Source organism: Temnothorax curvispinosus, unplaced genomic scaffold (assembly GCF_003070985.1).
Source record: "Temnothorax curvispinosus isolate PA1 unplaced genomic scaffold, ASM307098v1 QBEX01006756.1, whole genome shotgun sequence".
NCBI classification, from domain to species: Eukaryota; Metazoa; Arthropoda; class Insecta; order Hymenoptera; family Formicidae; genus Temnothorax; species Temnothorax curvispinosus.
In genome coordinates, this window is record NW_020216536.1 from 126389 (window position 1) to 142506 (window position 16118).

The 16118-nt window shown below is 49.6% G+C and overlaps 1 protein-coding gene across 2 annotated transcripts; it reads left to right on the top strand.

Moving 5' to 3' along the window:
- Positions 1-4751: 4751 nt before the first annotated feature.
- Positions 4752-15896, top strand: LOC112456361 (cubilin-like). 2 transcript variants are annotated; one of them, XM_025018848.1, is made up of 4 exons: positions 4752-5589; positions 7200-7387; positions 8913-9127; positions 11095-15896. In XM_025018848.1, the coding sequence occupies exons 2-4, from the start codon at positions 7282-7284 to the stop codon at positions 13501-13503; spliced, it is 2730 nt and encodes a 909-aa protein (XP_024874616.1). In that variant the 5' UTR covers positions 4752-5589; positions 7200-7281; the 3' UTR covers positions 13504-15896. The 2 variants fall into 2 exon arrangements, with proteins under 2 accessions (XP_024874616.1, XP_024874614.1); XM_025018846.1 differs by having other exon boundaries at positions 7204-7387.
- Positions 15897-16118: the final 222 nt, after the last annotated feature.

Here is a 16118-nt window from a genome sequence, read left to right on the forward strand (position 1 = left end):
GCGCGCGCTCCGCCACCGTCTTTCGTGCCGGCGCTACCGCACCCCCCGTCGCCCTTCTTCCGCGCAACCAGACCGGGCGAGCCGAGGGGGTTGGTTTGGTTTGTCGTGCATAAATCCTGCCGCTCTCCAGATGGGATACACGCCGCCGCCGCGCGGCGATCAGATAGATGCTTAATGCAATTATACGCCTCGGAAGGAGCACCGAGTCCGATGTACCAGTTTTCACGAGATTACGCGCGGCCAAGCTCGGTCGCGTCGTCGCGCTGATCAGCGAAGCGTACTTTTCCGTGTTCCTGATGTCGCCCCGAAGGACGACGGGTACCCTTGGATTTTCTGGAAGCGCGCGGTAACGCTATCGCGATTATAGAAATTAAACTGTCTTCATCTTTTTTTTTTAGGAAGAAAGAATGGAGGCAATGCGATAATATTGATATATGCAAAATGGGCTGCTCAATTAACGAGATTAATCGAAGCCGCTACGTTATATTTTCCGTCGGGTGTTGAAAAAAGGATGTTATATATAGACCGGCGCGTCGGCCGGGGGAAGAACGAAGATCAATTCGCGCACTTCTCGCGCAGACGGCTGATTACCCGCATCCTGATTATCGAACCTAACCAGGGAACACAAGCCTGCCCGCCGCCGCAAACAAGCCCGTCCGTGTTCGCGCTGCGTCGGCCGAAACTGTGGTCAGGATGGAACACCAGAAAGTGCCTCGTCCGACGTCCACCACTTCGTCAAGTGGCATAGATACGCGCGTCCCGGTCGACGAGCTCTATCTCATTTAATTCGTTTAATAGAGCAGTGATCTTTTTAACAACCCGATTAGACCGACTCTCGCTCTCTCTCTCTCTGGGGATCGATGAATCTGATGAATCGGTCAGCGCTCCTCGGTTCCATTATCGTGCTCCCCGTTTAGCCGCCCAAGTGCTCGACAAAGATATACCGCCGCGTATATACGGGATCGCGTCGCGCATATAAGTATTTGCAGATTAATCTGAATTCAATTCTCTCGGATTTTCGCGAAGGAGCGGCCCCCGACCACGCTGTTGCCTCCGAACTCCACGATTATGCGCGATCGATAAGGGGGAGGGGGGGGGAGGGGGTGGGTGATATATTCGCATATTTCGGCGTATATCCCGGCGCACCTCGACGAATTCTGCTGTTCTACTCCGACGTGCTTGGCGCGCCCCGCGTTACTCTGGTTCTACTCCGACATATTCTCCTTCTCTCTCTCGCTCTCTCGTTCTCTTTCCCTACGGCGTAATCAATATATCGCGTTGCTGAGACCTTCTCAGCGTCGTCGGCGGGTAGGTTTAGGCATGGCTTTTCAGGTGTAGCCAGACAGAGACGCGCCAGAGCCCCTGGGTAGATATGTATCGCCCGTCCGTGTGCATATACATCCGGTATCTCCGTGCTAATTAATATCTCGGACACGGCATCTCTCCCGCCGCGCGAGATGCTGCTGTTGCCGCCGTCGCCGTCGCCGCTGCCGCTGCTGCTTATACAATTAGCATCGTCGGCGAGGTCGAACGGAATCGATCGGATCGCTGGTTTTTAATAGAAGCTCGAGGCTGGTCTATTCTAATAAAAACATCCTTTTTATATCCCCCTCTCCCTCGCCCCTCCGTGTAAACTCGACGTCCCTGTTAACCGTAGTTGCTTTAGTCAATTTGGAGTAGATTTTTTTCTTCTCGGTAAAAATATCGACGAGAGAGGTAATCGCGTCCCCGTATAATTAAATCTCAAACTTTCTGATTCAATTGAAGTAACAATTTTCCCCGTCGGGGCTAAGTTCATCATCGGCGGTTAACTTTTGACATTCAAGGAAAATCGATTTCGTATCGACCAAAGATTCTATATAATGAAAAAGAAAGAAAAGGGCGAGCGAGAGAGACAAAGGGAAATTTATCTGGTATGCTCCGCGTCTTATATAGGCCGATATATATTGGTAACAAAGGGGGCCGTGTTTACGTCGTTCGGTGTATGTTCGCAAATTATTGATCTTACTCCGGAGCATATCTCGGGCAGATTCATTATCGGGCTTTATATACCGATAAGCTCGTTAAGTTTAATAAACGCAAAATAGAAGGGAATGATGAGAGAGATAGCCGACAAAAATTATGTCTCTGTCTAGCAAAAAGGTTTGAATTATCCAGTGATAGTCCTCTTAACCGGCCATTTACCGGTGCGTTCGTTGCATTCATAATTACTCGTTAGCTTTAATTAAATTTCACGAGAGAAATTTCCTATAGAGACAGAGAGAGAGAGAGAGAGAAGCTTCGCTCGTCGAAACTCGATGGATTCCCGTGGTGAGATATCGAGTCCGATTTCCACGCGAGATTCTCCTGATTTTGATTCTTTATTTCCTTAGTCCGCGGACCATGGAGAACGGGTTATCGGAACTTCCCGGGATCTGGGATCATTCCGTTTCACGCCCGCGCCGCCGTCTCAGCTCAATTCGCTTTCTTCCCGGCAGACAGCTCCCACTGATTGCGGCTGGATGCGATCGCGGCGGGCTGGTACGCAATTAATCAACCCGTAAATGACGCCCGCCTTGCCCCCGCTCGTGTTGTCGGACGGAGACGACGACGCTGCGCCGAGGCATCGGGCCTTAATTATACAGCCGGTTTGCGGCGGAGCCCAACGACGAGGCGTCTCTGTTTCCCCGCCGCAAACAAATTGCCCCGTAATTATTCCGCGGCTGTCGGAAAAGTCGGGCAGGGTTTCGGTAAAAGTATACCGACGGTGTAAACGAAGCTGGAATATCGTTAGACAGCTTAGATTAACGAGAACGCGAGTCTTTCTCCAGCGACGCGAGAGGCAAGACGATTCTCTCTCCGGCGAGATGTATCTCATTTTTTTAACAATGCTTCATGCTTGCTCATCTTTTCTTGTGCATTTCAGCTAAAGTGTCCGATTATAAACTACGCAAGAAATATTGTCATATGTTTAAATGAACGCGAAACTATAACATTGGAAAATCGAAAATCCGTTCGCTTCGTAGCCCGCGCGAGCGAGTCCTTCTCCGATGGCGATATTCTCCGTCAATAATTCGGAGCACTGGCGATTGAGTCGGACCATTATCCGTTACGCTGTTGTAACAGACAGATCTACAACGCTGCGCGAGATCTCGAGTCTTTGAGTGACGTGAATGTGCCACTCGATACTAGTCTTTAAAGCTTGCTTTAAACACCTCATCCGTGGAGTGCCGCATAACGAGCTGGAATAAATATAATCATTATGGTACATCTACTGATTTTATTTCACAAATTAATGATGGAGATATTCGTACAAGTGGGGAAAGTGAGGACACCGCGTAAATGGCACGTCGTAATAAATTTCCAATATATATAATCGAGTAAATAATTGCCATAAAATTATATATTACATTAACGAGCGTTCATTTAATAGTCATCAGGAAACCACGAAGAGACAAATGATTACTCTTTTATCATCGGAAAAGTATTCCATATAATTTCAATTATCCGAAGGTATCAATTAACGGACTTTATCAGATTGTAACAATCTACAAACGTCTCTGTAAGGGGAGGAAGGGGAAGGGCCTTTCCGATTTTCGGACAGATTATCGTGGGGCTTATTGTTCCCTTTTAGCTTCATCCGCGAGACCGGAGGCGCTCCATGCTCCATTATCAGTTTTTCGTGCGTTATGCCCGGACGCGGCCTTAATTACCTTCCTTTATACCCGCGGCTTATTATACGTTCCCCGAGTACAATATAATGCGGCTCGATAATCCCTCGCTCGCCGCTAGACTTAGCAGTATCGGCCGAATTACGGTGCGTGAAGCACGTTAGCGCGCGCGGCCACGGGATCGCATCCGTGTACCTCCCGGACCACAACGGCGCGGGGCCATAAATACGGTTTAAGTTATGGCAGCTACCCCCGTGCTATATCTTAAGTTTATTTCGACGCTGATTAATGTAGGATTGCCGGCGCACGCGGTGTTCGTGGCTCTCTCGAGAACGACCTTGCCGGAGCGAGATAAAAGGGTCTCGAAGACGGAGAGAGGTAACTTCGCCGTTGGGGGCTTGCCGAATTTCAACGTATCGGAGGGAAGGACGTGCGGTTGCGATTTATTCGCACGGGGGAGGACACGCGCAGCCTGCGAATTCGTCGAGGTCGCACGTGGATTCGGACAGTTGGGTAAACGCGAGCTAAACGGAGAAACGGCCTCCCATCCCCCTTAACGTTCGGCTGAACTCGCGCGCGCACCAGGATAACCGGCGCGCTCGTCGTAAATCGATACGTCAGGTGTGAATTGCGACGCGTCGCAGCGTCGTGGCAGCGGCGGCGGCGGCGGCGATGCGACGGCTTTTATTTTTAATAGCGGCTCTCGTGTGCTCTCGCGTGCGCGTTCACGGAGCGGAAGCGCTAAATTCGCGCGATAAGCACGCTACGCGCGTTAACATGCCTATCGATTGCCCCCGGCCCGCGTGAGAGGGCATAAGAAGACGGCCGTAGGCGGTAAGATGAGAAAAAACGGGGCGACAAACAGAAGCCTCGAGAGGTAGAAGAAGGGTCGGGGATAAGCGCGACAGGACGGAGGGCCAACGGCAATAGGTGCAATAGGTCATCGCAGGGCGACTCGAGGGGATGCGAGAAGGGTGGAGGGGGGGGCCAAGCGTGGAGGGACAGCGTGGAGGAATAACGAGGGGGGACAGCGAGCAGTTCAATGAAAGTCATCGTAAACGGAAGGGGAGCGGAACTGCGAAACGGGGCACACATCAGAGGGAACGGAGAGAGAGAGAGAGAGAACGGGTGGAGGGTAGAGAACGGGAGAGAGCGTTCCGCCATGCCGACGTCGTGGGAGAAAGACAGCGGGAAAGAGAACGCCAGAGAGCTTGCGCAAGCTTCGACCCGCCGCAGCTCCGATCGGCGGACGGCGGTTAAGCCAGCCGCACGTTCCGAGTTTTCGTGCCAGCAGTCGACTCGCAGCCTGGCTTTCCAACTGGCACGTTGGAGTGCTTTCTCGTACTGTGCCCTCTCGTTCCCTCGTCTCGTCCCTCTCCTCTTCTCCCCCGCGGTCTCTCCTTTCCCCTCGTAATTTCTCTTTATCTCTCTTTATCTGTCTCTCTTCTCTCTTTCTCTTTTTTCTCTTTATATATCTCTCCATTCTTTATCCCCGAGTCTCAATTCCACTCTCCGCGACATGACGCGTTGATGATCTACGCGCTGCTGGAAGCAGCGGAAGCAGTGCTCGTTCGGGACTAAAAACCACCACCGCCGTGCCGGTGGTGGTCCATCACGAGATTCAATTCCGAGCAGCATCCTCCTCGAAGCGTCCTTCGGAGCTTTATGTGCGTCAGTGCGCGGTTAAAAATCGCGGGAGAAACTGTGCCAGGCGACGTCGTGGTCGATACGTCAAGGACGACGATGATGTAAATCCCGGTACGCAAACGGTTCGCTCGAAAAGTCGCCTGTCCTGATGAGAGAGAAGATGGCATACTCGAGGGGACCCGCGTGGAGGATGTCGCGTCGGTGATTCCGATCGGCAGCGAGAACTATAGGCTCTCCGAGGATCGTCGGAGAAATTGGAGTAATCAGGGAGCATGAGAATGTTATGGTAAAGGTGCGTGGACGAACGTGCATGCCCCAGTGTCAACGATAATAGTTAAATTACCCCAATAAGTTCTCCACTAAAAAATAATTTCTATTATTTCTCTCATTTCTAGATTTTTATAGTTAAAATTATCTCAATTATATTAAAAAATTGCATTTGTCTTCCTATTTGGATCCTGAGATTCTTTCGTTTTGATAAAATAAATGTATTTTGATTAAGTAAAATTTTCCTCTCCTTCGTCTCCTACTAATTGTGATGTAGAAAAAAAGAGCGATCGCTGAATCCGAACTGTCGTCGATGCAGTCGCGATCAAATCGTCGCATCGTTACGGAAATCGCGTCCTCATCGCGTATGCAACTCGCGCATGGAAATGCGCGTTTTCGGTAATGCGAAATAATCACGGTCGTTGACGAAAATGTCGGTAAATCGGCAAAAAACGATCGCTCGACGATTCCCGCGAAATCGTCGATCCAGTCCTCCTATACCCCGTGTCTCTTTGCTTGTTTTGCAAAATGCGCGCCCGCGAATCTGCATCCTTTATGCACGCACGTAATCAACGAACGATCTAAATTGCTGATGCGCTAACCGCTCCGGAGCTCGGTTCATTCGACATTTTCGGCACGCGCCTGCCTTTATTCCATTCGCGCACGCCGACAGAATCTGAAAATCCGCGAGTGCATCGATCCTACGGACGATCCGACGGAGAGTTGGCCGGAAAAAAAAAACATTTTCGCGACCTTGGCCGTTCGCGATTTTGAAATCTCGGACTTCCGCGCGGTCCGAAGTTCCGGAGGTTCTCCTGAATCTTTAAATCCTCGTGTGTCGAACGGACTGAATTGTTGGCTGGAGGTCGCGTGTCCCGGGGAAAAAAAAATATTGAATTCTCGAGAGAACGACGAAACAATGAATGCGACGCGAGAATGCGAGGAGCGGGGGAGGAAAGCGACGGTGAATGAAGAGGGAGGGAACGGAGGGAGAAAATTCCGGAGGTGAAGTACCTACTGTTGTCGATAGCCAAGTCAACGCGGATTTAACCAATTATCACCCCCGCTCTCTCGACGTGGATGTACGAACGAGGCCCTTCCGGTATATGCTCGACCCATCTGGCAAACCATACGGCGCGGCGTCCCTTATTGTCCTTTGGGGAAACGATAACGCGATACCCGCACTTGCGCCTGCATCCCATCAAGTAGATCACGCTGTAGAGATATTGCGCTAGCGGAACAACGTAATCGCGGGCAAGACAAAATTGGACATTTTTTTCGGCACGAGCCAGCGATTTTTCCGGCTATTCTCTTCGGCGACTGAATCACAAAAATTTTTGTGGTAGATTAATCATTATTGGATTAGGAAAAAAAAGCTCGAATTAAATTATACGTTTCGCTTCGATGATCCTCGGTATTTCGCGGCGTGAAAAAGGGCACGATGTATTCTCGGCGCGCAAAATTATACGTACTATTTTTCGGAGGACTTTGCGGATGCGCGGCGTTCAATATTTTTTTCAATTTTTCGATGCACACACGGCAGGACGGATCAGTGAGCGATATTATATACGTATATACGAGCACACGCATACGTGTGTTGTTACGTGTATTTTTTTTATATACGCGTGTGCACAGGTAGTTCTCGACGGGAGAGGCAAATGGAGATAAGAGGAGAGAAAGCGGAGGTATTTTGACAGCCTCGGCACTTGTCCCGGGAATGCCTCGAATGCCTGTGCCGGTACTCCTCGGTAGCTGGGGCTGGGGATTTTTCGCCATATTCCTCCTGCTTCTGGCCACCCCCAGTCCCGCTGCCATTCGCAGAGGTAAGTCTAATCCGAGGGGTTGGGGGCGCGGGGGACCGAGGGGGTGAGTATAATTCCGGCGAGAGAGTTCAAATTTCCAGGCCAGCGCGACACGCGAGAACGATCTCTGTATTTATTCGCCGGCGGATGCAATCCGACACCGCGATCGTTTCCCGAGCGCTCTTCCGCAAACTTACGACATCTGTCTAATCAGTAATTACAATATTATGTTTTAGCGATCCAATAAGAATCGTGCGACTCATCTTTCGAGACATTCGAGCCGGATAATGAAAGAAAAGAAAGCGGTGATAAAATATGAGAAAAGCCTTTTCTCATGTCGTGTTTATCCTCGTGTCGCGAATATATATCGTATCCCGACTCCACGTTCTCTGTTATCTGTAACGTCAAACCGTGCGAAATGGCGCAACTTTCAATTTCTAATTTAATCTAGCAGATAAAATTTCGTTGCGATCGGCGGATAAATCTCGTTTACGACGGATGCGGTATCAATCCCTCTTCCCTCTCTCCTTCTCTCTCTCTCTCGAAAGACTTCGATCCTGGCAGTCCGCACCCGATGAATCCGATGATGTGCGGTTTAATGAAGACTCATCCCGGGAGCTACTTATCCCCGGGAGCTGTGCTAGCAATTATCGCAACCCCGTTACGCGGCTAACAGGCCGAATTATCGGTGTAAACAGCCGAGACGCGGCGGCCTCGGATCTTAACCGTCGTATTAGAGAGATTTACTTATCCCGGGTATATCGGTGCGGGCGCGAATCCCGCCGAGGGAGGTTTTGATACCGCGTGGAAAAGGTGATTTACGAACGAGAGGCGGCCCGGCCATAACACGAGGCTGCCGCTTTATAAGAGGTATCTGGCAAGCGGGTCGAATATCGATTACACGGCCGAAACTTGTGTCGCGTGTGTTGTCGCGCGCGCGTTTCCTTACCCTCCGCCATTCTCCTCCGTACCCCATCGGTTTCCGCGTGTCCCGTTCCTTCATCCCGTTCCCTCCATTACCCAACCGGGTCAACGAAAAATACCGTTGTTCTAATACAACGTGCAACGGAACGTCCCGTATTTTCGCGATTTAATAATAGATTTAATATAATAGATTCTCCGGGGGCCAACTCGGTTTTTCGAAATCGATATTTTCTTAGCGAGGACATCGCGATGGGTCGGTCATTTAACTTTATCTTCTCCATTTTTCGTTGAACCGAAGCTACGTGAAATTAATTAAAACGCCTGTTCTTCTGGGGAGTTGAGTTTTACTCATTCCGGGAATATTTGCGGATATCCTGCCCGCTTTAATTACGTATATTTTACTACCAATAAATTTCCCATTGCTAATTAATAAGGTTATTAATTCTTATTAACATAACTAATAACATTTACTTATAACTATAATATTGGTTATTTACTATGGGCTAGTAGCATAATTAATAATTACTAACTGAGATATAAAGAATGTGAACGAGATGAAGAAGAGGGCACTCCGGATGGGTCCCCCTTTGCTTCTTCCTCGTCCTAACCGTCTCTATTTCAGCGGACCGAGGCCACTGCAACAAGACAGTGGACATTTACGAAGATGTGTCGAGCCCGGCGGTGACCCCAGCGAACTGGGGTAAGCCCCTCTCGTGCTGGTACCGTTTCCGTGCCTTTCGCGGAACGCCCCGGGACTGGATTCTGCGGGTGCGCTTCAAGAAGTTTAAGGTCGGGGTGCTGGAGAACGCCACCACCTGCAGCGGCGGTTATCTGCAGGTGAGCGCTTTGTGTGCCTGTGTGTGCCGTCGTTCCGGGAGGAAGAGCAAGGGGAAGGGGGAGGAGAAAAGGGGGTGAGAGACAGCGGTCCTAATTCCGGGATCGCGCGTCCAAACGGCACTGCCGAATCCATCTCGCCGAGTCTCCACCCCCACCCCCTCGCTTCGCGCTCTCCTATTAATTGAATAGGGAGAATCCCGGCCAATTAATCGGGCGCTGGAATTTAATTTCGGTTCGACAATAGCGTTCCTCGATTATTCTTTCGATTCGAGTTGGATATCGGCGCCGGGTCGGCGCGGCGGGACGAGGCGAGGGAAACGGACAGAGGGATGCCGCTGATACTCGCGTATCTCTTTGAATCGCATCGCGTCGCGGACCAATGCATACGCGGCACAGTCGAACCCGCATTGTACACGATGGGAATGCGCGTATTTCATATTCGTAAAGCTGCGCGTTTTTGCGGGGAAAAAAAAAACCACGCAGTCGCGCCCGGATGTATATATAAACCGCCTCTGATATATCATTATCGGATTCGCCTCGCCTCGCGCGCAACGATGCATTCAGAGTCTATTTTACGCCTAGGCGAACCAGACTCGCCGTACTTTCGAGAAATCCCCTACGGCGAGGTGGAAAAATATAGGATCTATATTAAACACAACGATAGCTTTTATCTCCATATCAGGACTATCGAGCTTTTATCGTAATTTATTAGATTAACTTAAGCTAATTTAAATTAATCGAGTCAAATCTACGTTTGATCGAAATCTGCGATCGAATATAGTTTCAAATAGGAATTCTGGGATAACGTACTGACTCAGAGAACCCCTCATTCCGATAAGCCCCGTAACGCTCCGTGACGAATCGAGCGCACGTTTGCGGCGTATCGACGAGGTAATAATTCGCGAAAGTCTGTTTGCGCCGTGACCGTTGGAAGAATAGAATGGTTCGTTATCGCGTTAATCAACAGCGCATTTCTAGTTTCTAAATCTAGTTTCGTCCATCGGGACGCGGGAATTACACGAGGGGCAAGCGCAGCCGTATCAATGTCGCGAATTAGAGCGTTCCCGTATAAGAGACGAATGCGATAAGTGATTCCCTCACTTTTCTCCCCGTTTCCCGCCGCTTGCTCCTCTTTTGAGCGAGCGAGCGAGCGCACGAGCGAGTGAGCGCGCGCGGGCGCACTCGTCCTGCTGCCACCTCTCTCAGTTACTTCGGTATCAGGTATTGATCTTTGTGACGCTGTAAACCTCTCTCTTCTCCTCTCCTTTCTCTCTCTCTCTTTCTGCCTCTCCGTTCATCGTGCTCTCTACTATCCCCTGTATTTTCCCTCGCGACTTTCAAATTTACACCAGTAAAAAAGATGTAAAGTCAATAGTAGTCACTTCGGGTACATTTCCCTCTGCACGAGATCGTAAGATTCGAGAAGCGGGACGCGTGGCGAGACTATTGTATCTTTTCCGAACTATTATTTTCCGTTTGAATAACTATTTCCCCCGTACATAAGTTCTTATCTTTGTGTAAACTTGCAGATCAGTTACTTCCTAACAGACGGATTCCTAATAATCCTGTGCATCATTATATAGAATTATCGTATCTCTTATATAAATAACTATTAATTATTTTCAGTACACTTAATTTTTATATAGACTTATATTACTTCAGACGTGCGTAAACTCATAAATATAGAAGATCGTAAAAGATTGTTTTGCATTCAACCCGCGATTATACGATATAAAGAATTTTAATTATAGATTAAATATAATTAAGTTTCACTGATCACATTTTTTGGAGACGTAAATGATTATTACTCATAATCTCATTTTTTTTCGCATGACAAAATTTTGTCATAAGAGATTGGATATATTGGCCGTTAAACTGGATTAACGATTCCCGACACGACGTCCTCACGTTCATCGATCGTCCCAAACGTTATACATCCAACGCGCGTTTCCCGGCCGCTGTTCCAGATCATAGACGGCAACACGAAGACCGAGGTGAGCAATCGCAAGGACCCGGGGGTCTACTGCGGCGAGTCCGAGCAGCCGCAGACCTTCATCAGCGAGACCAGTTTCGTGCGGGTGATCTTCCACGCGGACAACTTCACCGATCAGACGTACTTCAGCTTCGACTCGCGCGCCGAACCGCAGTTCGAGGTGTATCTCAGATACGGCCAGCACCCGGAGCTCTATCCGAATCGTCGCGGCGAGGTCGTGCCGGGCAGCTATTGCGAGCGCGTCTTCAAGGACTGTCGACTGCAGACGTGCTACGTGCAGAGCCCGGCTTATCCCGGCATCTATCCGCGCGCGTTGCACTGCAAGTATCGCCTGAACACCCGGCTGCCCTTCATCAAGCTCTACATCGAGAACGAGGAGTTCAACATCGACGGACAGCGATGCGAGAACATCATGACGTGCCCGATGCGGCCGATCAGTTCCGGCTCGGAGCATTGCCCGTACGATTACATACGCGTGTACGACGGTAAGAACGAGAGCAGCCCGGTGATCGGCACCTTCTGCGGCATGGGCAAATTCCCGTACAGCATCATCGGCACCAGCGAGGATCTTTACGTGGAGTTCGTGTCGTCGCCAGCCGGACCGTTGCTCAACACCGGATTTCACTTCAACGTGGGCAACTGGCCCGGTCACGTGGAAACCGCGGGCGTGAAAAACGGCAGCTGCGACTGGCTGCTGAATAGTGAGTCTCTCGTGAGCGGTAACGAGGGCATTTTTCTCTCGGTCGCGCACTGGTACCCGCCGCACACCAGCTGCACGTATCTGCTACGCGGTCGACCCGGCGAAATCGCACGTCTCTATTTCCCTAGCTTCCGCGTGAATCGTATCGAGTCGCCGATCCAGCCTTACGACGGCGACTGCGGCGAGAGTCTGACGCTCTACGACGCCGACTGGCCGGACGACGCCCGGATCATCAAGACCTTCTGCGACACTTTCAGCAAACCGATGGAGAAACACGATTTCGTCTCGACGTCAAACGCGCTGTTCGTGCGATTCGAAAGCAAGACCGGCAGTTATTCCGGCAGCTCGCTCTATTACTGGGCCCACTACGATTTCTTCAACGCGACAAGATTCGGCGAGCCGACGCCCGGTACCGAGTGCGACGAGGTCTTCGCCTCGTGGAAGACGCGCTCGGGTCGTCTACGATCGCCGTTGAATACCTTGGTTTACAAACGACCGGGAGACCCGCCCGCCGATCTGTCCTGCACCTATAGCTTCATCACGGACAAACGGTTGTTCGCGCGCGTGATTCTGGTGATAGAGTCGATCAACTTTAAGGAGCACCCGTACGCCCAGTGCGGCCACTGTTGGGACAGTCGGGTGGACCGGGTGATAATCCGGGAGCCTAATCCGGATGGGATCAAGGGTCACTGCCTTTGTCGGACCAACAACAACGGCACTCCGGCGCCCACGACCTCGACGCCAGTATCGCGACCGCCCGTCCTCAGGATCGTCTCTCGGGGCGAAAGATTGGATCTGAAGCTTCATGTGGACGGCGCGCACGCAGCAGCGAGCTACTTCAAGTGGCCCGCGCCGCTCTTCGAGGCGAGATACGAGTTCGCGCACAGTCCCCTGTGCGGACCCGCGCTTCTGCCGCCTGCCACCGACGGCGAGATCGAGTTTCCGCATTACGAGGCGCTGGGATACGTCACGCCGCCGAGATCCATCAAGTGTATCTGGGAATTACGGGTGAACCGCGAGCGCGATCTCTGGCTGCACTTCGACAAGATCAAGTTCGCGTCGCGCTCCTGCGAGGACGGCAAGCTCGAGATCTTCCTGCCGGGGAACGTCGAGCCGTATCTCGGTATCTGCGGCGAGAATGTCAGCTACGTGAGAGAGATGCCAATTATTTCAGCGGCGCTCATAGCACCGCCGATGGATCATCAGGCGCCGAACGGTGACGTCGTCGAGGAATCGCCTGCCGTGATTATACAGTTTACGGGGTCCATGGCGCCGGCCCGGGCGGCCTTCAAGATTGCCTGGACCGAGCTCTTTCATTTACCAAGAGACGGATCCGGAGCCCTCAACACCGGCAAATTGGAGGACTGTGCCTTCCAGTGTCCCGGCGATGCAGGCTGTATCCCGTTAAGATTGGTGTGCAATGGCGTGGTGAACTGTCCCAGTCGCATCTTGCCCTTGCCGGGTATTCTGAATGGCACCTTCTACGAGCCGGATGACGAGTCAGTGGAGACGTGCGGCGGTCCTGTCAGCGGTAACGGCGGCGGTTTCGCCGGACCTGCCGGCTGGGCTGGCGCCGGCTTAGGCGCCGGCCTCGCTATTCTCTTGGGTCTGGCGTGCTTCATCGCCATGTGCAGACTTTGTAGAAGACGATCGCGCTCCAGGGACATACACGTGCCCTATTAGGAGGCGCGATCGTGCCTCTGCGAGTATATGCACGATCTCGGAGAATGCAGAGGTCTAAGAGCTGAATTTATAATCGTTTCTCGAGGAATTAAGATTGCTTCTTTATACCCGTATGCATATTTGTGTATATGCATATAGGTGTATGAACAAGAAATCTGTATTTCTGGAGAGAGGCGTCTGCGCGGTGTTTTAATTTTTTAAACGTCGCTTGGACGTCTTTAAGCCGGCTGCATCAACGTTGCTCGACGTTGTTAATTTCGGTTAAATAAATTTTCTTTCTCCGACTATATCATAGGTAAGATTATAATCTAGAGATGAGTAGAGCGAATCCCTGAGGCAAGGGATTATTTAACCCGTCGAGAGATCGTTGGTGCATTCGCGTTTAAGACCTCTGTGTTATTTGAGAAATGATAGGAAATGATCGAGAAGCATGCTCTTTCTCGAGATTCATCGAGGTGAAAGAGGTGTTATTCCGTGCTGCTCCAAACGACGGGCCCGACATTACAAATAATACTCTCAATATGATGCTTTCGGGTCTAATAAATGTCGAGTTTGCTCATTGATTGCGAGAGGTTGACTCCCGGATCTTTACTACTCTATCGCGGTGTTCAAGTATTACTATACTGTCTGTCAATGCCGATCCCATGTTCTGTCGGTCTTCTATTTACACTCTTTGCGGAACACTAATAGTCCATACATTATCCTCCTCTTACAGCAACGACGAAGTTCTAACCGAAGCTGTATTTACCACTGCCGCGTTATACTCGTCGTATTGTCATCGCGTCTTCTCTACACACACTGCCATAGACATATAGAACTTCATACATAGCCCTCGTCTCGATCGTTCTCCATAATGTCGTTCGCGAGAAAGATCGTAGATTCGTGGTGATCGGGTTATTTCCGTCGCTGATTGTACGAGCGGCGATAGCTTCGTTTCTAGCGATAGCAAGACACCCGCGAGATGTGGGTAGCTTCAGCGACACGCGCCGAAGCATTTTTATATTTTTATTATCTCGTTCCTCTAATCTAATTATAGAATCTCGTCAATAATCAGCATCGAAGTCCGACAATAATGAGTTCGAAACGTTAGGAGGAAAGAAGAGATAGATTAGATTAAGTTAGATTAAGTTTTAAATGATTACTATTGTTTTTTGAAAATATATTAAGATAATTAATAATTAAATATTTCTATATTATGATATATTAAATATTTTTTGTAATTAATTAATTATGTCGTATTGTATCATATATATTTTATACTGTATTTATTGTGGTTTATTTGTCAGGCGGCAATATATTGCTATCGCTAGAAAATCCGCGGAGGGTAGGCATGAATCCTCATTTCCTTTGTCGCTCGTACGGATGCAAATCAGCGAGCCGATCGTCGTAGATTCCGACTTCGGGATATAGTCCTTAGCGGTTGCTCAAAGTTGTCCTGCTTCGTGAACTCTCGAGAGAAACTCGTCGCGAGCAAGATACAATTAAATTGACTTAAAATACAACAGAAATGGCGGGAACGACGGAAATCGATAGTACATCTAGTAATTGTGGCTTCTGACGGGTCGTGACACGCCTTGTCGATTTAACATCTTGAGGTTCGGCGACGGTATCGAATATAATATATACACGTACACATATATATGTATATTACATTCGATATATATATATAGGTATATATAATCGCTCTAGTGTGCACGTTGGAGAAAGAAAAAGAGAGGAGAAATAGGAAGTGAGAAGAGTTATGATTCGCCGATTCGCAAGATGTCTGGACTCTATGACACCGAATGAGCGTGCCTACTAAAATATGCAGCTATTATGATGCATGTGATCGTCGACAGTGCAAACAGTTTGTATATAATAAGGCAAAGGTTAGAAGGAGGTTTGTAAAACCGATCGCTTTTTAGAAATAAACCGGTACGCTAGGTGAGACAGAGAAATAATAAAATAAAATAAAACAAAAGTAAATAAAGAACGCCGGCTATCGCAGCGATAAGGGATCCCGTTAATTCGATACTCGTTGGTTGGCCCTTCTCCACAGGGGGGGGAGGGGGGCTATTATAATTAGGACAAGAAACAGACTCGGAAACTTGGCCCGCCGCCCCCGGCGGGGCTGCCGCGCTCTAGGAACGATGTTTGTTTGTATATAGGGAAACATTTATGTAGGTTTAGCGACAATCTCAATAGCGGATACACACATCCACACGGATGTCCACATTCACACGACACGCACACCGACCGAGCGATGCGGTATTAAGCGCATTATTAACGAGCGCAGTTATCTTTAATCGACGGTATAACGATTATCTTACTACGACATGTAATTGCGATAATAATTATTATCATGATTACTATATTTTTTACTAATAAAGAGCATCCTTGGAGTCGAGGAAAAAGAGTTTCTTTACATACCGGACCTCTTCTGACAAATCTCAGATTCAGTGCGGCGATAAAGTTAAAAGCGAGAGGACCGTGCTGCCGAGAGCAAAAATTGCAGAGCGAGGGAGAGATCGTTACGTTCAAGATTTACGAGTCTGCTCGCCTGGTTAAGTGCGGACCAATTAGGCGGATGCAGTTTTGGGCATCGCCATTCTCTCGTCGATGATTTACACGACAGT

What these genes read in the sequence shown, in the direction of transcription:
- LOC112456361 (XM_025018846.1), top strand. An exon ending in TCCCGCTGCCATTCGCAGAG is followed by an intron (nt 7,388 to 8,912) that starts GTAAGTCTAATC and finishes TCTCTATTTCAG; the next exon opens with CGGACCGAGGCCACTGCAAC. An exon ending in GCAGCGGCGGTTATCTGCAG is followed by an intron (nt 9,128 to 11,094) that starts GTGAGCGCTTTG and finishes CCGCTGTTCCAG; the next exon opens with ATCATAGACGGCAACACGAA.